Here is a 27,996-nt window from a genome sequence, read left to right on the forward strand (position 1 = left end):
TGGGGTGGGGGAGGGAGATCAAAACTGCCAATCTATAAAATGTACTCGATAGAGGGAGGCATAGAATCTATCTTTGCAAGTGCTTTGATTGCAGGGGACAGTATAGCAGCATGTGGCATCATAACCCAGAGCAGGCAAATCAGCTTGATGACTTTCAAAGCCAGGAATACTGCTGCAGGCAAGGGTACTCCAGTCTAGGAGAAATTAAAACATATAGAGACTGTTATTAATTCCATATCTATTTTTGTATAGTCAAATCTGTATGCAAATCCTTAGCATCTCATTTCAACAGATTAATCTAAAAGTGAAGAGTGTTATGTGAAGAGAATATAATGATAAGCTGTGCACATAACACTGCTAAAGCCGTGTGGGCTGCGAACTTGGATGCTTTTTTAAAATTTATTTTTTGTACTGAGAAGAACTGGTTTTTATTTATGTGATCATTTGGAAATTATTTCAAAGAAGGGAAACAATAGGACCAATTTCTAAGGTTTTCCCTTGCAATCCTGACTTGGCAAAAGTTACAACATTGGGTTTTTTAGGCACCTCCCGTGGTTTAGCATTCCAGAAGTAATCAGCCAAATAACTAACTAGGAATTTTATGTTTACTTCCACCTAGTAACCCAGTATCTCATTTTTAAGCATTGTCATGTGAGTGAAAATTTGTATGTAAGGGTAAGGAATCTAATTACCACGTGCAGATTAAGGGAAAAAAATATTACGAATGCATCTGTAAAACAGAGTAAATAATAATTCTGAAGAGCATGAAGATAAATTGTATGGCTGGCTTAGGAGAAAGGATGTAATAGCTACATTCTAATCCATTGGTTGTACATTTAATCTATAATGGGCAGACTCTGATACATATAGTAGTGTAAATATTTTCAAATAGTGTCATAAATAGATAGTTTACTGCAGTAGATATTAATTCTGTCCCATATTTCTAAAACAAGGAGAAAAACCGTCAAAGTTTTGAAATAATGGGTGGGAGCTTTGCCCTCTGCTCCCTCTCATTTGGAGAAATGATTATAGGCGAGCTGGACATTAATCTGGTGGTTATGGCCCAGATCAAAAGCACTTGGCAATCATTTTAACCCTGAAGACTTGTGAGGTCTCACTCAATAGATTTGATTATTCTTGTGTAGTTATGCTGAGAAAGAATTATTGGACATTCAATTTTTAATCAGATAAGAAAAGGAAGGTTGGGAAGAAAGCAATCAGGCCTCTGTATTTATTTGGACAAACATTTTGACTGTGTAGGCATTTCAGCCCCAGCTTTCTTAAGTGTATTTTCTTTTCCTATGGTTTTATTTTAAGATGAGACATTCTTTAAGAAATGCAGAGAAGACTTTCTTTGAGGGCAGGAAGCTCGTTTCTCTGTTCCTTGTGGACTTACTCTGCAGATAAAGCTTTCATTGATCTTAAAAGTAGTTGTAAGCTTCAGAGAGAATATATTTAAAAAAAGCCAGTTAATAAAAGCCATGGTCAATTATATGAAAGATATAATCTCCTTATTGGGGGTGAACGAGAGAGTAATGATTGGCCTGAACATGTTCCCTTCCCTTTATGGATCCATTAGTATTGATGGATTGTTCCAGCTCAGCTGAGGATTGTGCACTAATGCTCTGGATTCTGGTTGATTTGACTCCTGGCCATGAAGTTGATGGTAGTGACCTATTCAAGGTATTTGAACTGTCAAAGCAAAAATTATACTGGACAAAGTTAAGCAGATAAGGAAGACTTTGTCCAAGGCAATATTGCAATAGGGGAGTGAGACCAGAATGCAGTCTGAAATCAACTCCTCTGAAGAACAAGAGGCAAGAGGGTTTTTAAGCACTGGGGTGAGCTAGTAGAAAAGTACTGAAGGAGTTTTGGAGGAAGGTTGATCTATGTGATATAATGAGCCCATTCAGTTACCCCTGATTTTGTAAATGTTTTTCTCAGTGATTGGGCCATTCTTGCTTTCTGATTGGCACCCATCAACATGAGGCTCCTACCCCCCATAGAAACTGGGAGATAGGGACATTTACTTCCTTGATGATTACATTTCAATGGGATGGCTCCTAGGTCTGGGAGGAAGATCTTCCTGGGTTGTAAAACTTGCAAGAAGCTTCTTAAATGACTTATATCTCAAGGAGGCAGAGAAAGAATTTACAGGTTTTCTAAAGTAAGAGCTCTAAGAAGAGGGATGTCTGGGGCCTAAGAGACAGAAAGAAACCTGTGTAAAGTTGAGTCATACTGAGAAAAATGTTAACACTGTTTTGTTCATTATTGTAACAGTACATACTTTTTGACTTAAAAATTTTCAATAGGAAACATTTGTAGTGTGGCTGAGTTTTATATCTTTATTGCAAAATTAGCTGCTTCTATGTGCTACTTATTAAAATGTTATTCATTTTATACCAGCATCCAGAACTCTGTATAAGGCAAAAATCTCTGAAGAGATTTTTTGGGGGGAGGGCAGTTCTCATAGTCTTGTTATTTTACTACTTAACATTTAATATCTCCCAGTATTATTTTTATATAGTGCTGATCTATGTTTTTTTTTTTAGTTTTTCAATTTGATAGTAAAAACTAAAGTAGAATCAGTAGTTTCTGGGTTTTATGGGGATCAGTGTACATCACAAACATGAAAATATGAGGACGGATAAGAGAAACTTTGTTAGAAAAGTGATGATCGTTTAGTGGTTCTTGACTAATCAAAAGGTCCTGAGTCTTTTGGATCTAAGCCCATGTCAAGAAGGCTCTAGAAAAGTTGCTAACAACAACTACACACAGTGCTCTTAGTCATATGTGGCTTAGCGAGCACTTGAAATGTGGCTAATCTGGATTGAAAAGTGCTGTGTTAAATATACATTGGGTTTTGAAGAAAGTTTGAACAAAAGGAACATAAAATACCGCCATAAGTTTTATATCAATTTCACGTTGAAATGATAATATTTTGGCTGTGTTGAGTTAAATAAAATTTATATTAAGTTTACTTTCACTATTTCTTTTTTTTTTAAGGTTTATTTATTTTGAGAGGGGGAGAGTGTGCACACACACTTGCATGTGTGAGTGAGTTAGGGGCAGAGAGAGAGGGAGAGAGAGAGAATCCCAAGCAGGCTTCATGCTGTCAGCACAGAGCCTGACATGGGGCTTGATCCCATGAACCATGAGATCATGACCTGAGCTGAAACCAAGCTTAACTGACTGAGCCACCCAGGTGCCCCTCTTTTTAGTTGTTAATGTGGCTACTGGAAAACTTAAAATTACATCTGTGATTCACATTGGTGGCTCTCATCATATTCTTTTGGACAGCTTTGGCTTTAGAATTCTTTTGATAAGTAATGCCTTTTCTTATATATGGTTCTTCCAAAGAGATATCAAGACATTAGTGTGTTAGTATACAGAAGGTTAGAGCTTTAAAATTGCCAAAGGACAAGAACTTTCCATGTAATTCTGTCCTGGGCATAAATTGTATAGAGATTTGTCTATGTGTGCTATGTTCATTCCCACTCCCTGCTATACTTTGCCCCTCATTCTGGCCATGCAGAGCAGCTTGTCAGAATTGGAGCCTCTTGGTAATCTCAGCATACTTGTTGCTTGCTCTCAACTGGATTGCTTCTAAAATGTTTCTTGAAAATGAAACTGCTTCAACAATAAGCTTTTTAATTATGTCATGGGTTCACCACGAGGGTATACAAACAGATCCTCAGCAGTAGCTAATTTTCCTTTAATTGTATCTCATTCTTATGTTGGAATATCCTATTTCGTATTCATGAAAGCTCTAACACATGTTAATCCATTACAGGTGGAGTAACTAACACAGCACAATATCAGAACAGACTAATGGTATATGAACCTAACCAGGTAAGAATCATATAAGAAAAACTCATTACCTTAATTAAAATGAATTTTAAAAGATTTCCACAGTAATTAGTAGTTGAAATGCCAAGTCTGTACACACACGTGCATCTTAAACTTGTATAGAGAAACGGAAGCATCTGGATAAACTGCCTTTCCGTTGCTTTTTTTTTTTTCCACACAAAATTTCAGCTCCTTTAGTTTTATGCTATACACAATGCTTAACTCTTTCAGAGTTTTGCATAATGTAGAAAGAAGGGTAAATATGTTGATGAGTTAAATGCCCTTTAGTTCCATTATCTCAAGGGACTGTTCATATTCAGAGGCATCCAAAGAAAGGATTTTGATTGTCCTGTTGCTATGTCCTTTTAGAAAGCGTGTCCTTCCAAGAGGGGAACATTATTGTTATTACTTATTGTTTCATTACTCCCAACTAATATAATAACTTTTATTTAACTCCGTATAGCCAGAATGTCCTAGAGCAGTGTCTAGGACAAGTCTGAAGTAGAAGTATCTGAAAAAAGTGTATGTATTTCATCTAACAAATGGTGCCTGAACTGGAAGCATTTTGATGGTGTCTGTCCCTTCTTCTGTCCACTTATCATACACACTCAGTGGTTTTTTTGTCCCCAAAAGAAGAACTATTTTTACTCTCTTTCCCTTCTACCAAAATCGCTGTGGCCTTAGCAAATGTTTTCAGAATTTCACCATGTCTGTGATTTTGGTAATGTAAATATTTTTCATGATTATGACAGTATTCCAAAATGATTCGAACGTGGGATTTAACATTCATCAGCCGGAGATAACGGAACATGAAATGACAGGTTAGCTTTGGCAGCCTGGGTCAGGATTGGCCACCAAATGTGCGTCCTGAATGACCTCAGTCAGCTTGGTATCTTTTTATTTCAACATTATTTGATTCTTAATGTAACGAAGGTATTTCTCTCTTTGCAAGTGTGTTTCCTGATGTCATTAGAAGCTGTAGATTTCAGAGACCACATGTCCCTGGGCCAGATGTCTCAAGAGGGATCATTAATTGCAGTTGCTTGAGTTTGGTGCACACGTGGTTAAACAGGAAGAAGGTGTTAACATTTCTCAAATGAGTTCTGTTTCATGTTTGTATACACACACTCTTTTTAAAAATTCTGCTGGCATATTGTTTACGGTGGGTACTGGCAAACATCACATCTGCTTGCATCTTGCTCAGAATCTCAATAACTCTATCATTCAGCCCTGGTGCTTATTTCTCTTCTAGGCCTTTGTGGAGAGTCGATAATGCCTGCCATCTGCCACAGAGCACATCGCTACCTGCCAACAGGCAGGCTGGGGTGACCTCTGCTTCCCCACCACTGATTAGTATTCACACGCTAGCTTATTAGGAATGACCCCACTAGGCCTCTCTGTTTCTTTGCCTTTGCAGAGGTTGGCGGCTCACCTGGCAGGCACGGCAGTGAAGGAAGCTAAAGATATAATCAGGGGATGCAGGCAGGCTTTATAAACCAGATGGCGTCCACAGTCCTGTGGCAGGGGACCGGACTACTAATGCACACGTTGATTCCTAATAGTGGAATAGGTTGCCTCATAGAAAGGACCTGAGGAAAGCATCATCAGAGTTTTGAGTTAAGTCCACTCATGTGAAGTGTATTGAAGATATTTCTTCACAGAACATCTGATAGAAAGGTTTGGCTACTTTATCAAAGATGACATTTGATTGGAAGGAGATTTTTAGGACATGTTTAAAAAGGGGGAGCAAGTAAATGCAACCCTTGCAAACTGTACAAACCATTCTTTTTGAAGTATATCTTTAAAAGAGAAATTAGAAATGACCTGGTAGATAGGTCTTAGTGAATGGACCAATATTTATATAATTTTTTTTTTGCTTATCCCTTTACAGCTTTGTAAACTGGTGAAATTCTAAGTATTCAAAGCATCATATGATTTTTCTAGTCAAAATCCAAATTTTTCTTGGAAAAAAGGAATCCGGGTTCTTCCTGTAGGTTAGTGTTCATGTAGAAAGGAAATGGTTAGGTTTGCTTATGTGTTCATTACTTGGTTGAGATTTAAAATTAAGGTCGTATTTGATTTTCATCTAATTTTGCAGCTTACATTAGATTTTTGAAAGGAGCCATATTTAAGAGGAGTTGATCATGTCTTTCACATTACTAGCATGACCCAGGACCAAATAGTTGAGGTTTCACCATTCTTGAAGTTGTATAAAACTTGGTTTTCTACCAAAACTCACAAACATGTGCCAAGAAATAACTTTCCCCAGTTTGGTAGAAGATTTAATTACAAATATGTTAAAGGGACTAATACAAAGACCACGTGGAACTTTGTTGTGAAACAAGATCTTAGCTCTTCCATTGATCTTGGAAGTTTAATTTTGGACAGAACAGCAAAGTCACCCTAACCCTAGCTTATGTAGAGGCCTTGGGTGGCCAAGGATTATTATCACAATAATTTTTTAAAAGTGTGACAACACTCTTCTAAATGTTTCATGAGTATTAACTAATTTAATTCTCACAACAAGCTTGTCAGGTAAGGTATGATTCCCCCCACTTTAAAGACAAGGAAACAGGCACAGTGAGGTTAACTAAATTGCTTGGTGTCACACAAAGGTTACAAACTTAGGCATTCTGGATCCAGAGCCTGTTTTCTTTCTTTTTTTTTTTTTTAATGTTTTATTTATTTATTTTTGAGAGCAAGAGATTGACAGTATGTGTGGGGGTGGGGAGAGAGAGAGGGAGAGAGAGAAAATCCCAGGCATGTTCCACACCATCAGCACAGAGCCCAAGGTCAACGATCTCTGAGATCATGACCTGACCCAAAATCAAGAGTCGGACACTTAACCAGCTGAGCCTCTCAGGTGCCCCAAGCACCTGTTTTCTTAATCATTATACCTAGCCAGGTGCTTTCACTCTTCCACAATTTGTGTAAGTTTTCTCATTTGGGTGAGAAACCATCAGGAAAACTTCCATGGGCTCCCGTTACAAAATGAAAAATGCCCTATAAAATGCAACCTATAAAATGCAGCAGGAGGAAATGCCTTATGTAAGTTGCAAAATAAAATTGGCATACATGGTTCATCCACACTTGCTCTCAGGTAAGACACTCCTACCTTTCAATCTGTAAGCAACAGTCAAATAGAATGCGATTGACACACATTAGAGTCCTGGCTACTAATGAGGCGCTGCTGTTTCTGCCATGGAGGTCGCCTGTTAACAGAATCCACCTGAATTTCTTTCTTTCTTTTTTTTTTTTCCCTCCCCCAGAATAAATGGATAAGCCGCAGCCCTATGCTGCAGAGAAGGGTCTACCATTCCATGGCTGCTGTTCAAAGAAAACTTTATGTTCTTGGAGGCAATGACCTGGACTACAATAATGACCGGATCCTTGTGCGGCATATAGATTCTTACAACATAGACACCGACCAGTGGACGCGTTGTAATTTCAACCTGTTGACTGGCAAGTACCTTTGACTAAGTAAATCAGGAAAAGCAGAGATTCAAGAAATTGCCACACTTGTTTTCTTTTACGTCTTCAGCGCATCTCTAAATATCAAGTGCATGGTGGCAGAACACCTTGCTTTTATTAACCAGAAAGGTACCCCATTATTTATCTCACAAAATTTCACTCAATTAGGTGGCTGAGCTAGTTTCTCAGGGCCTCTCTTACCTATGTGCATCTTCTCGCTTGGCTGAGAGAGGTATGTCACGTCCTTTCTCGTCAATAAGTATTCACAGAGGAACTTTGATCGTTAGGAGGAACCAGAGAATTAAAAACTCTTTACAGAAGCAATTTTTTTTCCCTTTTCACTTTTGGTCCTCTTTTATTTGAGTTCAGGAGTAGAGTCTTCATTATTTGTTACTGTCACATACAGTTTCTGGCTATATTCTTCTAACAATGGAATCTTAGAGCAGTTCTGTGCCTAGGGGTTTGGTGGTATTTCTGGCCACATACCCCTTCAAGCATTATCAAGAGTAACGCTAGGTATGGACCCTCATCTCAAAAGGGAATAAAAGGTAAGCTGTGAACAACTTACCCCTGACGTTTTTTTACGGAGTTGAAAACCTTCTTTCCCTTGTTGGCTCGTATTATAAACCTCCAAGGGGATCAGGTCCTTCCCAGGCTGCTAATAATAGAAAAATCACAAGCCCAAAATGGTGGTCTGGACTGACACCTGAGGACATCTTAATATGCCGAGTGGATGCTCAACCACTCATGGCTACGGCTGGGGAGGCAACACTGAGTGCCAATGTGAAAGGGTTATATGCCTTGCGTGGAGCTCTTATTTTTGTGAAAATGATCTTTGGGGCCCACCTACAAGGACTTCACTCTCTCTGAGTTGCTATAGTAGTACCTCAGCCCCTTGGTCCCTGGATCTGCGATTCTGTCTGCCATAGGATCCAGCTTATTTATTACCACAGTCAGTCCTGTGTCAGCCCATCAATAAAAAGAGACTATCTCACTCTCTGATAGCCTCCAGGGAAGAATATGTGGTAGTGAGTTATTCTGTCTTCTTTTTTAAATGGGGGAGGAACCTTTCATCATTTTGGCGTGTCAGTATCTAGGGACTACCCCAGCTGGTCCCAGATCGGGAACTTTAATATAGTCTTAAAACTGTTGAGTATGTAAAAAAAAAAAAAAAAAAGAAAAAAAAAAAAAGAAAAAAAAAAAGGAGGGTAGTAACTTTATCAATCTTTTCTGTCATTTGTCTTCATTTGGGGGACAGTGGGGGCATGGCTCTGTTTTATTGGCTTCTTGGGGTTGCAGCTGTTACTTTACAAATGTAAGCACTTGCCTTAAAGCATTTGTAGGTACAAGAGGTATTTTGCATTTCGAAAATATACCTTATTTCCACCACTGTAAGTTAATGGCATACAACATAGTATAGAACTCTTATTTTGTTATTGCTTATTATTGCTGCATTTAATGCTGTATTTACTAACCTGGCTGGCTAGTATGTGTTTTGGCTTGGTTCTGACCTGACACAGATTCGTTCTCTGTGAAGGAGTGGTTAATTCTTCCCTCTGAGTACTGGGAGGCAGTGATTAGTTGCTGCGAAAATCCTGTGGAGCATACAAGTGTGCCACAGGGGGAAATTGTATCCCTCAGTGGCAAAAGGGTTAATTAAGACATGTAAGGAAAATGGATTTATTTTTTCTTTTCATTCAATTTACTTTAGGCCAAAATGAATCTGGAGTTGCTGTCCATAATGAGAGAATATATTTAGTTGGTGGATATTCGATTTGGACAAATGAGCCTCTGGCTTGTATCCAGGTGAGTGGTTGAAGTTCCTTTTGAAGTTTGTTCAGGTGGTTCAGTGAGGTTACTTTTTGCAGTGCTGCTACTGAAGAAAGAGATATTTACTCCTAGAAAGAGGTTTGAGCTCTCTTTGTGTAGCTAGTTCAGTCACTAAACTTCATCCTGCTTCCTAAAAATGATGTCTAATAAATTATTGAGCCCTACTGAAAGTAAAGGTGGGGAGGAGCTTTGAAAATATATACAGTAGGGGCGCCTAGGTGGCGCAGTCGGTTAAGCGTCCGACTTCAGCCAGGTCACGATCTCGCGGTCCGTGAGTTTGAGCCCCGCGTCAGGCTCTGGGCTGATGGCTCAGAGCCTGGAGCCTGTTTCCGATTCTGTGTCTCCCTCTCTCTCTGCCCCTTCCCCATTCATGCTCTGTCTCTCTCTGTCCCAAAAATAAATAAACGTTGAAAAAAAAAATTAAAAAAAAAAAAATATATACAGTAAAACCTTGGGTTGCGAGTGTCATGCAAGATGAGCAAACATTTCTAATTTTAACTTCATAAATGAGTGATGTCTTGCAATACAAGTAGTATGTGACGCTGAATGTCACATGATCACAGCTGAGCCAATGGTTCTTGAAATTCACTTTGATATATGAGTGCTTTGGATTACGAGCATGGTTCCAGAATGAATTAGGCCTGCAAGCCAAGGTTTTACTGCGTAATATATCCTGAAAATGGGGAAAGTGGGATACCTTTCTTTTTCTCCTAAACCAAGAAAATCTCGAAATCTTTGGTAATAGTACTTTCACACTCCCAAAACTTTACAAATGCCTCCTTTCCACTCAGTTGCTTTATTTTCTGTATTGCAATTTGTTCATTTCATTCAATTCCACCTACTAAGGTGTTCTTCCTTCCTGGCAGAAGTTGTGAGCAGTGGTGGTTTATGGTTAGTCTGATGGAGGTAGCCTCTTCCCCAGAGAACAGCCCTGGCACATCAGCACGTGAGCAGCCCAGGGGAGGGAAATTGCCCCCTGAGCTTTTCAGAAAAGCAATAGCTTTTGCTGATATACATATTCAAGGTTTTATTATTTTATTTTTTATAATTGTTACTATTGTTTTTCTGTTTTACATGTTCTCTGATGTTATTGACATGTATTAGGCCCGATTTTTCTCTTGATATCCAGAAAAATCTATATCCTTAGAACTACCCGATTTTTCTCTTGATATCCAGAAAAATCTATATCCTTAGAACTACTCTTATTATCTAACCTCACTCTTGGGGGAATGTTTTTAACCACTGCTTCATTATCTTTAATAGTTGCAGGACTATCCAAGATTTTAATTTTTTCTACAGTCCCATCTCATAAGGTATATACATTTTCTCAAGAAACTTTTCCATGTTGTCTAAGTTTTCAAAATTGTTAGTGACTAGTTGTTTTGTTACTGCTTAGTTATATCCCCCATTATATTCATAATATTGATTTTTATTTTTCCTCTTCTCTTGATTTGTCTTGCCAGAGGTTTGTCAGGGTATTTAACATACTTCTATTAAGTATATCTATGTCAGCAGGGGTAGCATAAATATGACAACATAATAAGCAAGCTGGTCCTAATGGATGTGAGTTCTGGATTGAAGAGTTAGGATATAGTGTTGTTTGTAGCTTATTGAAATATTAACATTAAATGTATTAGTTCAAGGTATGTAAAAATGTTGTATATGTATATATTGATAAATAATCACCAAAATAAATTTAGTTAACATTCATAACCTCACATAGTTACAAGAATTTTCTGTTTGTGAGGAGAACTTTTAAAATCTACTCTCCTAGCCACTTTCAAATATTCAATACAGTATGGGTAATTGTAGTTACCATGCTGTACATTATATCCCCAAGATTTATTTATCTTATAAGTGGAAGTTTCTTTTTTATTGAACTATACATGAGACACAATGTTACATTAGCTTCAGGTGTATAGCCTAGTGATTCAACAGTTCTATACATTATGCTATGCTCACCACCAGTGTTAACTAACATGTATCACCATGCAATGCTATTACAATACCATTGACTATTCCCTATGCTGTGCCTTTTATTCTCATGCCTTATTCATTCCATAACTGGAAGCCTGTATGTCCCGCTCCCCATTATCCGTTTTGCCCAGCTCACACACCCACCTTCTCTCTGGAAACCACTAATTTGTTCCTTGTATATATGGGTCTCTTTCTGTTTTATATATTTGTTTTGTTTTTTTAGATTCCACATATAAGTGAAATCATATGGTATATATCTTTCTCTGTCTGACTTACTTCATTTAGCATAATATTCTCTAGGTCCATCCATATTGTCACAAATGGCAAGGTCTTATTTTTTTATGATTGAGTGATATTCCATTGTATATATATTTTCTTTATTACTTTATTAATTAGTGGACACTTGGGTTGCTTCCATATCTTGGCTATTATTATAAATAATGCTGCAGTAAACATAGGGGTAACTTTTCGAATTTGTGTTTTTGTATTCTTTGGGTAAATAGCCAGTAGTGGAATTATTGAATCATATGGCATTTCTATTTAAAAATTTTTGAGGAATCTCCATACAGTTTCCATAGTGTTTGCACCAACTTACATTCCCACTAGTAGTGCATAAGGATTCCCTTTTCTCCACATCCTTGTCAACACTCATTATTTCTTGACTTTTTGATACTAGCCATTATCACTGGTGTGAGGTGATATTTCATTGTGATTTTGACTTGTGTTTCGTTGATAAGTGATGTTGAGCATCTTTTCATATGTCTGTTGACCATCTGTAATGTCTTTTTTGGAAAACTGTCTATCCAGGTTCTCTACCCATTTTTTAATCAAAAAAATTTTTTTTGGTGTTGAGTTGTATAAATTCTTTATATATTTTGGAGATTAACCCCTTATTGGATATATCATTTGCAAATATATTTTCCCATTAAGTTGGTTGCCTTTACATTTTGTTGATGGTTTCTTTCACTGTGCAAAAGCTTTTTATTTTGTTACAGCCTCAATAGTTTATTTTTGCTTTTGTTTCCCTTGCCTGAGAAAACATACATAAAAATATGTGGCTAAGACCAATGCCTAAGAGATTACTGCATATGTTTTCTTCTAGGAGTTTTATGATTTTGGGTCTCACATTTAGATCTTTAATGCATTTTGAGTGTATTTCTTATGTGTGATGTAAGAAAGTGGTCCAATTTCATTCTTTTACATGTAGCTGTCCAGTTTTCCCAAAACTATTTATTGAAGAAACTTTTCTCCATGTATACTTTTGCCTCCTTTGTTATAGATTAATTGATCTTACGAGTGTGGGTTTGTTTCTGGCTTCTCTCATCCTGATGCATTGATCCATGTCTATTTTTGTAGCAGTCCCATACTGTTTTGATTAGGATAGCTTTATAGTCTATCTTGAAATGTGGGATTGTGATATCTCCAGTTTTGTTCTTCTTTCATAAGTTTGCTTTTGTTATTCTGGGTCTTTTGTGATTCCATACAAATTTTAGTATTATTTCTCTAGTTCTATGAAAAATACTGTTTTTGTTTGTTTGTTTTAATTTTAGAGTACGAGTAAGGGAAAGGGGCAATGGGAGAAAGAATCTTAATATGCTAAGCATGGAGCCCAGTGCAGGGTTTCATCCCATGACCCTGGGATCATGACCTGCGCCAAAATCAAGAGTAGATATCTGCTCAACTGACCTAGCTAGCGAGGTGCCCCAAAATGCTGTTGGTTTTTTTAATAGGATTGCATTGAATATGTAGATTTCTTTTGATAGTATAGACATTTTAATGATATTCAGGCATTAACATGGTATATCTTTCCATTTGTTTGTGTTGTTTTCAATTTCTCTCATTAATATCTTATAGTTTTCAGAGTACAGGTCTTTCACCTAATTATTTATTCCTACGTATTCCTTTTGATGCATTTGGAATTGTCTGCTTAATTTCCATTCTGCTACTTTGTTATTAGTGTATAGCAATGCAACACATTTATATATGTTAATTTTGTATTCTGTGACCCTACTGAATTCATTCATCAGTTTTAATAGTTTTTTGGTGGAGCCTTTAGAGTTTTCTATGTATAGTATCATGTCATCTGCAATTAGTGACAGCTTTACATCTTCCTTACCAACTTGGATGCTTTTTATTTATTGTTTTCTAATTGCTGTGGCTAGGACTTCCATTACTTTATTGAATACCAGGGGCAAGAGTAGATTTCCTTGTTTTGATTCTGATCTAGAGAAGAAGTTCTATTTTTCCCTACTGAGTATGATGTTAGTTGTGGGTTTGTAATATCTGGCTTCTACTATATTGAGGTGTGTTCTCCCTAAACCCACTTTGTTGAGACATTTTGTCTTGAATGGATGGTGAATTTTGTCAAATGCTTGTTCTGCATCTATTGAGATGATCATATGGTTTTTATCCTTTGGTTTTTTTTTTAACATTTATTTATTTTTGAGACAGAGAGAGACAGAGCATGAATGGGGGGAGGGCCAGAGAGAGAGGGAGACACAGAATCCGAAGCAGGCTCCAGGCTCTGAGCTGTCAGCACAGAGCTGGACGTGGAGCTCGAACTCACGGAGCGCGAGATCATGAGCTGAGCCGAAGTCGGACACTCAACCGACTGAGCCACCCAGGCGCCCCTTTTTTAAAAAAAATTTTTAACAGGATTTTTATCCTTTGTTAATGTGGTATGTCACGCTGACTGATTTGTGAATATTGAATCATTCATGCATCCCCTGAATAAATTCCTCTTGATTGTAATGAATCATTTTTTTTTATTGTTGTTGAATTCAGTTTGCCCATCTTTTGTTGAGAATTTTTGTATCTGTGGGCATCTGGGTAGTGCAGTCAGTTAAGTGTGTTACTCTTGATCTCGGCTCAGGTCATGATGTCACAAATTGTGGGTTCAAGACCCACAGTGGGCTCTGTGCTGATGGCAAGGGGTCTGCTTGGGATTCTGACTCTCCTTCTCTCTGCTGTTCCACAACCTGTTCTTTCTCTCTCTCTCTCTCTCCCTCTCAAAATAAATAAATAAACTAGTAAAATTCCTTAAAAATTTTTTTTTTATCTGTGTTCATTATGGATATTGGCCTGTAGCTTTCTTTCCTTGTGGTATCTTTGTCTAGTTTTGGTATCAGGGCAATGCTGGCCTTATAGAATATATTTGGAAGTCTTCCTTCCCCTTCTATTTTTTAGAATAGTTTGAGAAGAATAAGTATTAACTTAGTTGGTAGAATTCACTTGTGAACCCATCTGTTTCTGGACTTCAGTTTGCTGGAACTTTTTTCATTACTGATTAGCTGTCATTACTAGTAATTGGTCTGTTCATATTTTCTGTTTCTTCCTGATTCAGTTTTGTAAGAGTATATGTTACTAGAAATTTACTGTTTCTTCTAGGTTGTCCAATTTGTTGGCATATAACTTTTTATAGTAGTTTCTTATAATCCTTTGTATTTCTGTGGTGTCAGTTGTTATTTCTCCTTTGTTTCTGACACTCTTTCTGTTCTCTCCTTTTTTCTTGATGAGTCTGACTAAAGGGCTATCAAATTTGTTTTCTGTTCAAGAACTAGCTCTTCATTGATCTTTCATATATGTATTTTTAGTCTCTATTTCATTTATTTCTGCTCTAACCTGTTATTCCCTCCTTCTACTAACACTGGTTTTGTTCACTCTTCTTTTTCTATTTCTTTTAGGTGTAAGGTTAGATTGTTTATCACAGATATTTCTTGTTCTTGAAGTATCCCTGTATTGCTATAAATTTCCCTCTTAGAACTGATTTAGCTGTGTCTCAAAGATTTTTTTTTAAGTTTGTTTGAGAGTGAGAGAGTGAGCAGTGGAGGGGCAGAGAGAGTGAGCAGTGGAGGGGCAGAGAGAGTGGGAGAGAGAGAATCTCAAGCTCTGTGTTGTCAGTGCAGAGCCCAACGTGGGGCCCGATCCCACAAACTCTGAGATCATGACCTGAACTGAAACCAAGAAAAGGATGGACACTTAACCCACTGAGCCACTGAGGTGCCCCTGTGTCCCAGTGTCCCAAAGATTTTTGACTGTTGTGTTTTTATTTTCATTTGTCCCCGTGTATTTTTTTTTCATTTCCTCTTTGATTTCCTCATTGATCCATAGGTTGTGTAGTTGCATGTTGGTTAGCCTCGATATATTTATGCTTTTCTTGTAATTAATTTCTAGTTTCTTTCTGTTGTGGTCAGAAAAGACTACTGATATGACTTTGGTATTCTTAAAAATACTGAGACTGTTTTGTGACCTAACATGTGATCGATCCTGGAGAATGTTCCATGAGCACTTAAAAAGTATCTGCATTCTGTTGGTCTGGGATAGGATGTTTTGTATATATCTGTCTAATGGATCATTCAAAGATACTGTTTCCTTATTGATTTTCTGTCTGGATGGTCTACCCATTGCTGTAAATGGGAAGTTAAAGTCCCCTACTATTATTTTATGATGTATTTCTCCATTTATGTTAATATTTAATTATTATTTAATTTATATAATTATAAATTTAATCTATAATTAATAAGTTATAATTTATTAATAATTAATATTTAACTTATTCATTTAGGTGCTTAAATATTGGCTGCAAAGAGAATTAAAATTGTTATATCTATTTGTTTGATTCTCTTTATCATTATGTAATTCTCTTACTTGTTTTGTTATAGTCTTTGTTTTAAAGTCAGTTTTATCTAATGTAACTATTACTTCCTGTTTCTTTTCTTTTCTATTTGCCTGGAATATCTTTTTCCTTCATTTTCAGGCTGTATGTATCTTTAGGTTTAAAGTGAGTTTCTTATTGGCAGCACATAGATGAGTCTTTTTTTTTTAAATCAATTGTATCACTCTATGTCCTTTGAAATGTATAGACCATTTACATTTAATTATTGAAGGTGCTGAGAAAACATTCGACAAAATACACCATCCTTTCTTGATAAAAACCCTCAAGAAAGTAGGGATAAAAGGGTCATGCGTCGAGATCATAAAGGTCATATATGAACGACCCAATGCTAATATCATCCTCAATGGGGAAAAACTGAGAGTTTTCCCCCTAACGTCAGGAACAAGACAGGGATGTCCACTCTCGCACCGTTATTCAACATAGTATTGGAAGCCTTAGCCTCTGCAATCAGACAACACAAAGAAATAAAAGGCATCCAAATTGGCCAGGAGGAGGTCAAACTTTCACTCTTCGCAGGTGACATGATACTCTATATGGAAAACCCAAAGATTCCACCAAAGAACTGCTAGAACTGATTCATGAATTCAGCAAAGTTGCAGGATCTAAAATCAATGCACAGAAATCGGTTGCCTTCCTATACACCAACAATGAAGCAGCAGAAAGAGAAATCAAGGAATCGATCCCATTTACAGTTGCAGAAAAAACTATAAAATACCTAGGAGTAAACCTAACCAAAGAGGTGAAAAACCTATACACTGAAAACTATAGAAAGCTTATGAAAGAAATTGAAGACACAAAAAATGGAAAAAGATTCTATGCTCCTGGATAGGAAGAACAAATATTGTTAAAATGTCGATATTACCCCAAAGCAATCTACATATTCAACATAATCCCTATCAAAGTAACACCAGCATTCTTCACAGGGCTAGAACAAATAATCCTTAAATTTGTATGGAACCACAAAAGACCCTGAATATCCAAATCAATTCTGAAAAAGAAAACCAAACCTGCAGGCATCACAATCCCAGACTTCAAAATGTATTACAAAGCTGTAATCATCAAGACAGTATGGTACTGGCACAAGAACAGACACTCAGATCAATGGAACAGAATAGAGAACCCAGAAATGGACCCACAAATGTATGGGCAACTAATCTTTGACAAAGCACGAAAGAATATCCAGTGGAATAAAGACAGCAAGTGGTGCTGGGAAAACTGGACAGCGACATGCAGAAGAATGAACCTGGACCACTTTCTTACACCATACGCAAAAATAAACTCAAAATGGATGAAAGATCTAAATGTAAGACCAGAAGCCATCAAAATCCTCCAGGAGATAGCAGGCAAAGACCTCCTTGACCTTGGCCACAGGAACTTCTTACTCAACACGTCTCTGAAGGCAAGGGAAACAAAAGCAAAAATGAACTACTGGGACCTCATCAAAATAAAAAGCTTCTGCACAGTGAAGGAAACAATCAGCAAAACTAAAAGGCAACCGACAGAATGGGGGAAGATATTTGCAAATTACATATCAGATAAAGGGTTAGTATCCAAAATCTATAAAGAATTTATTAAACTCAACACCCAAAAAATAATCCAGTGAAGAAATGGGCGAAAGACATGAATAGAAACTTGTCTAAGGAAGACATCCAACCAACACATGAAAAAAATGTTCAACATTACTCATCATCCGGGAAATACAAATCAAAACCACAATGATACCACCTTACACCTGTCAGAAGGGCTAACATTAACAACTCAGGCAACAACAGATGTTGAGGAGGATGCAGAGAAAAAGGATCTCTTTTGCATTGTTGGTGGGAATGCAAGCTGGTGCAGCCATTCTGGAAAACAGTATGGAGGTTCCTCAAAAAACTAAAAATAGAACTACCCTATGACCCAGCAATTGCACTAGTAGGCATTTATCCACAGGATACAGGTGTGCTGTTTCGAAGGGACACGTGCATCCCCATGTTTAGAGCAGCACTATCAACAATAGCCAAAGTATGGAAAGAGCCCAAATGTCCATCAATGGATGAATGGATAAAGAAGATGTGGTATATATATAGAACAGAGTATTACTCGGCAATCAAAAAGAATGAAATCTTGCCATTTGCAACTACGTGGATGGAACTGGAGGGTATTATGCTAAGTGAAATTAGAGAAAGACAAAAATCATATGACTTCACTCATATGAGGACTTTAAGAGACAAAACAGATGAACATAAGGGAAGGGAAACAAAAATAATATAAAAACAGGGAGGGGGACAAAACAGAAGAGACTCCTAAATATGGAGAACAAACTGAGGGTGGCTGGAGGGATTGTGGGAGGGGGGATGGGCTAAATGGATAAGGGGCATTAAGGCATCTACTCCTGAAATCATTGTTGCACTATATGCTAACTAATTTGGATATAAATTTAAAAAAATAATAATAAATAAAACAAAGTAATTATTGATAGGTATGCATTTTGCATTTTATTGTTTTTTAGTTGTTTTTGTAATTCCTCTGTTACTTTATTTCTTTCTCTCTGTTCTTGTGATTGATGACTTTCTTTAGTGTAATGCTTGGCTTTCTTTTTATTTTTTGTGTATCTGTTTTAGGTTTTTGGTTTTGGTTACCATGAAGTTCATATACAGCATCTAAAGTATATAGTAGTCTATATTAAGTTGATGGTCACTTAAGTTTGAATACATTCTTTTTTTTTTTTTTAACGTTTGTTTTATTTGAGAGAGACAGAGTGTGAATGGGGGAAGGGGCAGAGAGAGACGGAGACACAGAATCTGAAGCAGGCTCCAGGCTCTGAGTTGTCAGCACAGAACTTGATGTGGGGCTCGAACTCATGAACCGTGAGATCATGACCTGACCTGAAGTCAGATGCTTAACAGACTGAGCCACCCATGCTCCCCAAGTTTGAACACATTCTAAAAGAACTTTAATTTTACTCCCTGCTCCACATTTTATGTATGTAGTCACATTTTATATCTTTTTTTATTTTGTGAGTCCCCTTAACTAATTTTTAGGATATTATTGATTTTATGACTTTTGTCTTTTAACCTTCATACTAGCTTTATGATTGATTGCTCTACTACTTTTACTGCGTATTTGCTTTTACTCGTCACAGTTTTTGCTTTCATAGTTTTCTCCTAATTATCATCTCTTCCATTTAAAGAAGTCCCTTTAACATTTCTTGTAAGGGTGGTTTTGTGGTGATGAACTCTTAACTTTTATTTGTCTGGGAAACTCTATCTCATCTCAATTTTGAAAGATCACCTTGCGAGATAGAATATTCTAGGTTGTAGGCTTTTTCCTTTCAGCACTTTGAATATATCTTGCCACTGCCTTTTGACTATAAAGTTTCTGCTGAAAAATCAGCTGATAGCCTCCTGCGGTTTTCCATGTATATAAATAGTTGCTTCTCCCTAGCTGTTTTTAAAATTATCTTTTTATCTTTAATCTTTGACATTTTAATTATTATGTGTCTTGGTGTTGATCTCTTTGGGTTCATTTTGTTTCAAAGTTTTTGTGCTTCCTGGGCCTAGATATCTATTTTCTCCCCTAGGTTAGGGAAGATTTCAGCTATTGTTTCTTAAAAAAAAAAGATTTCTGCCCCTTTCCCTCTCTCTTCCTTGGGATCCCTATGAGGTGAATGTTTGTTCACTTGATGGTGTCTCAGAAGGTCTCTTAACCTAATTTTGCTTTTTAAAATTCTTTTTTCTTTATGCTGCTCATCTTGAGTGCTTCCTATTAACCTGTCTTCCAAAATGCTGACCCATTCTACATCCACTGATGTACTATTGATTTCCTCTAGTATGTATTTCATTTCAGTTATTCTTCAACTCTGATTGGTTATTTTTTTATGTTTTCTCTTTATTAAAGTTCTCACTAAGTTTATCCACTCTTTTTCCCAGTCCAGTGAGTATCTTTAGGACTATTATTTTGAACTCTTTTATCAGGTAAATTGGTTATCTCTGTTCTATTTAGTTCTTTTTCTAAAATTTTGTCTTATTTTTTTTTTATTTGGAACATATCCTGTCACCTCATTTTGATTGATTTTCTGTATTTGTTTTTATGAATTAGGCAGAACAGTTACTTCTCCTAAACTCAAAGGAATAGTCTTGTATATGGTTTTCCCCTGTGTAGACTGTGTGCCTGGTGACTTTGGCTAACTGAAATGGAGCTGTGGCTAGTGTGGCCTGGGGGTGCCAGGACATTCTGTGCTGGGGCTGCTTTGGGAAGGCCTGAGCTGAATGCCCTGGTCAGGGCATTTTTGGGACTTGCTGCAGAGGCCAACATGGCATGATAGCTCAGACTGAAGTGTGTGCGTACTGGGTGGGGGTGGGGGATCAGGGGGGTCTCAGTACTCTCTGCACAGAAGATATTTTGGCAGTATAGTTGAAGCTGACAGGGGGGAAAGGGTATCCCAGAGTGTTCCACACAAGGGTGTCCTGGTGGTGGCTGGAGTCAAGGCAGATGTGGTTAGGGTGGCCTGGGGCATTCTGCACAGGGCATGATAGTAGAGCAGCAGAAACCTAGGTGAGGCATGGGCAGGGGGTATCCTGGCAAGTCATCTGGAGTTGAAGTGGTTTGGACCTAGAATGTTGCTGCAGTAATTTGGAGTGATGGCTGGAGCTGTAGTGAGTGCTTGCTAAAGATGTCTTATGTGCTGCACTAGGGCCGTCTTGGTCAGGGAGCTGGGGCAGGTGTGGGCTAGGGGCCCAAGGCTCACTGAGGCAATATGCCAGCTAGGGTACCTAGAGACTACTTCGAACCACCCTATCAGGTGGGATCATACAGTATCTTTTCCTGTCTGATTTATGTACCATAAACACTATAAGGTCCACCCATGTTGCAAATGGCAGATTACCTTCCTTTTCATGGCTGAATATTATTCGTGTGTGTGTGTGTTCTGCATGTGTATGTGTATATGAAAACAATTTCCTTATCCATTCATTCATTAATGGACATTTAGGTTTTTTCTATGTGTTGGTGATTGTAAATAATGCTTCAGTGAAGATGGAGGTACAGATAACTTTTCAAACTTATGGTTTTATTTCCTTCAGATATATACTCAGACGTGGTATGGATCATATGGTAGTTTCATTTTTAATTTTTTGAGAACACCTCCATACTGTTTTTTGTAGTGACTGTACCAATTTATAGTTGGACCAACAGTATACAAGGGTTTCCTCTTCTCCAAATCCTCACCAACACTTGTTATTTCTTATCTTTTTGATGATAGCCATTTTAACAGGTGTGAGGTGATAACTCATTGTGGTTTTGATTACCATTTCCCTGATGATTAGTGATGTTGAGCACCTTGTGACATACCTGCTCGTCATTTTTATGTTGTCTTTGGAAAAATGTCTGTTCAGATCTTCTGTTCCTTTTCAATCAGACTGTTTTTCTCTGTTGAGTTGTAGCAGTTCTTTATAGTGTTTTGGATATTAATCCCTTATCAGATATATGATTTTAAAATATATTCTCCCATTTGGTAGTTTGGCCTTTCATTTTCCTTTGATGTACAGATGGTTTCCTTTGGTGTACAGAAACTTTTTAATTTCATGTGGTCCTACTTATTTATTTTTGCTTTTGTTGCCTTTGCTTTGTGTCAAATCCAAAAAATCATTGCCAAGACCAATGACAAGGAGTTTTCCCTGTTTTCTTCTAAGACTTTTATGGTTTTGGGTCTTATGTCCAAGTCTTTCATCCATTTTGAGTTGATTTTTGAGTATGGTGAAAGAGAAGGGTCTAATTTCATTGTTTTGCTTCTGTCTGTCCAGTTTTCCCAACACTTTTTATTGAAGAGACTATTCTTTCTCTCATTTGTATATTCTTGGCTCCTTTGTCATAAATTAATTGAGTGTGTGTGTGTGTGTGTGTACACACACACCCACACACATACACTCATATGGGTTTACTTCTGGGCTCTCAAATTTTGTCCTGTTGATCTATGTGTCTATTTTTATACTTAAACCATACTGTTGTATTTACCATAACTTTGTAATATATTTGAAACCAGAATTTGTGATGACTCAAACTTTCTTCTGCTTTAAGATTGATTTGGCTCCTTTGGGGGTCTTTTATGGTTCCATACAGATTTTAGAGTTGTTTTTTCTTTTTCTGTGAAAAATGCCATTGGAATTAAGATAGGGATTACATTGCTTTAATAGTATAGACATTTTAATAGTATTAATTTCCCCAGTCAGTGAGCACAGAATATCTTTCTATTTAATTGTGTCTTCTTCAATTTCTTTCATCAATATCTGATAGTTTCTGGTGTACAGATCTTTCTCCTCCCTGATTCACTTTATTTCTTGACATTTTATTCTTGTTGCTGCAATTATAAATGAGATTGCTTTCTTAATTTCTCTGATAGTTTGCTATTAGTGTATAGAAACACAACTGATTTTTGTACATTGATTTTGTATTTTGTCTCTTTACTGAATTTGTTAGCTCTAACAGTTTTTTTTCTGGAGTCATTAGAATTTCTATATAATACATCATCTGCAAATGAAGACAGTTTTATGTCTTCCTTTCTGATTTGGATGTCTTTTATTTCTTGTGTAATTGCTTTGGCTAGGATTTCTAGTACATTGTTGAATAAAAGTGGCAATAATGAGCATACTTGTCAAGTTCTTAACTTTAGAGAAAAAGCTTTTAGCTTCTCACTGTTAATTATTTTAGCTGTAAACTTGTCATATAGCTTTTATTATGTTGAGGTGTGATCCCTATATACACAGTTTTTTTTATTATGAATGAATGCTGAATTTTGTGAAATGCTTTTTCTGCATCAGATTATTGTTTGAGTTTTTGTATCCTTCATTTTGTTAATGTGATGTATAACATTAATTAATTTGCACGTGTTGAACCATCCTTGCATTGCTGGAATAAATCCTACCTGAACACAATATATGAAACTTTTAATGTATTGTTGAATTGAGTGTGCTACTATTTTCTTGAGGATTTTTGCTTTTTTTTTTTAATTTGTTTTTAATGTTTATTTATTTTTGAGACAGAGAGAGACAGAGCATGAACGGGGGAGGGTCAGAGAGAGAGAGGGAGACTCAGAATCGGAAGCAGGCTCCAGGCTCTGAGCTGTCAGCACAGAGCCCGACGTGGGGCTCGAACTCACGGACCGTGAGATCATGACCTGAGCCAAAGTCAGACACTTAACCAACTGAGCCACCCAGGTGCCCCAGGATTTTTGCTTTTATATTCATCAGGGATATTGGCCTGTAATTTTCTTTAGTGTGCTTGTGTGGTTTTGGTATTTAGGTAATGCTGGCCTTGTAAAAACACGTTTGGGAATGTTCCCTTCTATTTATTAGAAACCTTTGAGAATATTTGTATTTATTTCTGTTTTAATCTTTATTATTTTCTTGTACTGTTTTTGTTTTTTGTTTGTTTTGTCTTTTTGTATTTTACCCCTTGTACTGTTTTTGAGTTTTATTCTTCTTTTTCTAGCCCCTGTGGAGTCTAAGCTTAGGTTGTTTTAGATTTCTCCTACTTCATGAGGTAGGCCTCTATTACTATAAACTTTCCTCTTAGAAGACCATTTGCTGAATCCCAAAGATTTTGGAACATTGTGTTATCATTTTCATTTGTTTCTATGTATTTCTTTCTTTCTTTTTTTTAATAAGCTGTACACCCAATCTGGGTCTTGAACTCACGACACCAAGATCTAGAGTTGCATGCTTTACCAGCTGAGCCAGCCAGGTATCCCTCCAATGTGTCTTTGATTTTTTCCTTGATTTCTGCTTGTCTCATTCACTGTTTAGTAACATGTTATTTAAACTTTATGTATTTGTGTTCCCTTCAATTTTTTCTTGTGGTTCATTTCTAGTTTTATAGTGTCCTGGTTGGAAAAGATGCATAGTATGACTAAAGTATTTTTGAATTTGTTGAGACTTGCTTTGTGGCCTAACATGTGATCTGTTCTGTAGAATTCTCCCTGTGCACTTGAAAAAATGTGTATTCTGCTGTTTTAGGATGGAATGTTCTGAATGCGTGTTAGACCTGTCTCATCCAATGTGTCATTCAAAGCCACTGTTTCTTTGTTGATTTTCTGTTTGGATGATCTACTGATTGGTGTAAATGGGGTTTTAATGTGCCCTCCTCTTACTATATTACTGTTGATTACTTCCTTTATGTTTGTAATTAGCTGCTTTATGTATTTCGGTACTCTTATGTGCATCAATATTTATAATTGTTACAATTCTTGTCCCTTTATGATTATGTAAGGTCATTCTTTGTCTTTGGTTACAGAATTTGTTTTCAAGTTTATTCTGTCTCCTATAAATATTGCTATCCCAGCTTTCTTTTCAGTTCCATTTCCATGATAAATGCCTTTCCATTCCTTTACTTTCAGTCTGCATGTATCTTTAAGTCTGAAATAAGTCCTTGTAGGCAGCATGTAAATAGCGTTTGTTTTTTATCCATTCCATTATCTCTGTCTTTTGATTGGAGTGTTTAGTCCATTGACATTCACAGTAATTATTGATAGGTATGTACTTATTGCCATTTTGTTACTTGTTTTATTATTGTTTTTGTAGTTCTTCCCTGTTCCTTTGTTTTGGTTTCTTCTCTTATGGTTTGTTGCCTTTCTTTAGTGATATACTTGGATTTCTTCTCTTTATTTTTTTGCATATATATTACTGGTTTTTGATATGTGGTTACTGTTCAGTTTGTATATAACATCTTATGCATATAGCAGTTTATATTAAGTTGATGGTTGCTTAAGTTTGAACCCACCTTAAAAGCACAAAACTTTTACTCCTCTCTCCCCTACATTTTAGGTACATGGTATTTACATCCTTTTATTTTGTGAATTCCTTGGCTGATTTTTAATTTTACTGCTTTTGTGCTTCCTGCTTTTACTCCTGCTTATGGTCTTTCCTTTCTACTCAAAGAGTCCCTTTTTACATTTCTTGCAAGGCTGGTTTAGTGGTCATGAATTCTTTTAATTTTTGTTTGTCTCAGAAACTCACACCTCTCCTATTCTGAATGATAGCCTTGCTGGACAGTGTATTTGGCTGAAGGTTTTCTTCTTCTTCTTTTTTTTAGCACTTTGAATATATCATACCACTCCCCTCTGGCCTATAGAGTTTCTGCTGAAAAAATCAGCTGATAGCCTTTTGGGGTTTTCCTTGTATATAACTGTTTTCTTTTGCTGATATTAAAATTCTGTCTTCATCACAATTTTTTGCCATTTTAATTACTATGTGCCTTTAAAAAAATGTTTATTTTTGAGAGAGCATGCGAGAGGGAAAGAGCAGAGAGAAAGGGAGACAGAATCCCAAGCAGTCTCCATGTTTGTCAGCATAGAGTATGATGAGGGGTTCAAAGTCACGAACTATGAGATCATGACCTGAGTTGAAATCAAGAGCAGGATGCTTAACTGAGTCACCCAGGTGCCCCACCATGTGCCTTTTTCTGGACCTCCTTGGGTTGAATTTGTTGAGGGCTCCCTGTGGCTCCTGGATCTAGATTTGTTTCCTTCCCCAGATTGGAGAAGTTTTCAGCTATTATTTCTTCAAATAAATTTTCTGCCCCCTTTTCTCTCTCTTCTCCTGCTAGGATCCCTGTACTGTAAATGTTATTAAGCTTGATGGTGTTCCTTCATTTCTTCATTCTCATTATTATTTTTTTCTCTCTCTTCTATTCAGCTTGGTTGCTTTCCATTACCCTGGCCTCCAGGTCACTGAACTGTTCTCCTGATTCCTGTAGTCTACTATTTATTCCATCTAATATGTTTTTAATGTCAGTTATTGAGTTCTTCAACTCTGATTGTTTGTTTTCTCTCTGTTGAAGACCTCACTGAGGTCTTCCACTCTTTTCTTAAGTCAATTATTTTTATGATCATTACTTTAAATTCTCTATCAGGCATATTACTTGTATCTGTTTCACTTAGGTCTCTTGCTGTGGTTTTGTCTTGTTCCTTCCTTTGGGACATAATCTTCTGTCTCCTCAATTTTTCTAACTCTGTTTCTATGTATTAGGAAAGTAAGCTATGTCTCATGCTGAGACATAGTGCCTTCTGAAGAGCCTCTCTGGTGCCCTGTAACGCTATGTTGCTTGTTCACCAGAACCTGGCACTTCATGGGATGTCTCTTATGTGTATTGTATGTGCCCTATTGTTGTGGTTGACCTACATTTACCTTTAGTCCAGTCACTTTCAATGGCTCTCTGCCTGATGTGGACAGGATTTCATCTCTGTTTTGCTTGTGGGCCACTCTGAGACTGCCCTGAGCTTGAGGTGGATCAGGCCAGGCATTTATCGGAGTGCACTAGCAGTGAACTGGAGGGTGCTCTCCTTAATGTAGTTTCCTAAGAAGATTTTGTTGGTGGGTGGGACTCAGTCAGACCATATGTCTGACCCCAGCCCCAGTCTGCTGGGGCTATAGTCAGATGAATTTGTGTGCTTTTCTTCCTCTCTCCTGGGGCAGGAGTCACTTTGGAGTCATTTTGACCCCTATCAGGGTTGCTTGCACAGTCACGTTGTGACTTTGAATGGACTTTGAATGGACTTTTGGGAGGGTGTGCTGGAGGGAGCAGGTCCATGTGAGAATGCAGGAGTCAACAAGACTTGCACTGTTCTGCTGTGGGAGGTAGTCTATATATTGCTGCTTTGGAAAACTCCTGCCAAGGCCAGAATGTAGGGGCTGGTCTGCAGGAGAATGTAGTGGTGGGAAGAGCTCTTAACAAGCTAGATGGAGACTCTAAATGCTGCGCTGATTCCTGCAGGTGTCCATTTTTCTAGGCTGGGGGGCAGGGGAGGCAAATGGTGCCTGCCAGCCCTGTTGTACCTGGAGAAATCTCCCAAAGATCCCTGTCCCTCAAGCACCTGCTCTGATATTGGTAAACAAATCTCTATCCTGTGTACCCCAAGTATCTTTCAAACTGCTGCTTCTATACAGTATCTCACTGGGGCTGTTATGCTGTCTCGTTAAGAGTGGAGACTCAGTTTACTTTTGCCATCCCACTCTCCTAGATATGACCCTGCTAGTTTTCAAAGTTCTAGGTGTTAAGCCACATTAATTTTAAGAACTCAAGAACTGAAGCCCCTCCGAATTTCAAAGCCAAATGTTATGGGGATTCAACTTTCCAGTGTTATGTCCTCTATGCCTGGTGTGCCTGGTGTGGGGTCTGCTAGCCTTCCCTCTTGTGCCCACAGCATTGCTTCCACCCACGGACAGTCCACATGTTAGTTGGGCTCCCAACCATGTCTCCACCCTTCCTTCTCCCACACGCCATTTTCTCTACATTTATCTGTGGAGAATCTTCAGGTCACTTTCTGGGTTATTTACCCAGAGGTTTGGAGGTTTGTCTGTGGGACAAAGTGCATCTAGGATCCTCGTACTCCACTATCTTCCCCAGAAACCCTAATATATTTGCTTTCTTAAAAAGCCAGCATTATGGTTAGTTCTGTGTCCCAGTAGTCATTTTGATATACAAAATCAATCATTTTGAGTGGGTTTATTCCCATGGCTGGCACAGTGGTCCTATACAGAACAGATAAGTTTAATAAAGGCCTTTAAGAGCCTTTACTATTCGGATTGTCACTTAAAGAGATGTTTGGAATGGAAGTCTTCATGGATTATATACTCATCATATATCATGTTTCATTTTACTTATTGACATCTGGTTAGAGGTTGTATTATCATTCATTCTGAACTGGGGTTGCATAGTCTCAAATACTTGCTTACTTTATGCATGACTAAGGAACTATTTTGGTTAAATAACAGTAATATATTGATGGTTGGAGAGGCTGCTTACACGTTCATACACAAGTTGCTTCTTTACTACTTGCTGGAAGAATATCCAACAGAGAATTAGATGAGAGAGTGGAATAGTGTTTATGAGATGATGATTAGACAGTAGAAATTCCTAAGTACAAATCAGCAGGTTGAAAAATACAGGAAAATGAGGTGAAAATAGTACATATGATAAAAATATCAAAGTTTAAATTTTGCATTAGTCACACACCTATATATATATATATATATATATATATATATATATATATATATATATATATAATCCTTGAATTCTAAGGGCATGGCTGACTGAGATTAATGAAGGTCATACTTAAATAGCTCAGAGATTAGTCCTTTGACATCCAGAAAGACTAAAGTCATTTATTGCCCTTGAAAACACCAGAAAATAACCTGTCTCTTTAGGCTGGCCCTTCT

The 27,996-nt window shown here is 37.3% G+C and overlaps 1 protein-coding gene across 13 annotated transcripts in view; it reads left to right on the forward strand.

Annotated features, from left to right (window-relative positions):
* KLHL32 (kelch like family member 32) overlaps positions 1-27,996 on the forward strand; it is a 246,291-nt gene that overhangs the window by 201,968 nt on the left and 16,327 nt on the right. For all 13 annotated transcript variants that reach the window (XM_086707456.1, XM_086707454.1, XM_086707459.1 and 10 more), the window contains 3 exons: positions 3,794-3,852; positions 7,119-7,311; positions 9,032-9,126. In XM_086707456.1, coding sequence (XP_086563582.1) covers positions 3,794-3,852; positions 7,119-7,311; positions 9,032-9,126 — 347 coding nt within the window. The remainder of the gene's footprint in view (positions 1-3,793; positions 3,853-7,118; positions 7,312-9,031; positions 9,127-27,996) is intronic.

Source organism: Puma concolor, chromosome B2, assembly GCF_028749965.1.
Source record: "Puma concolor isolate L17-30 chromosome B2, mPumCon1.1.hap2, whole genome shotgun sequence".
NCBI lineage: Eukaryota > Metazoa > Chordata > Mammalia > Carnivora > Felidae > Puma > Puma concolor.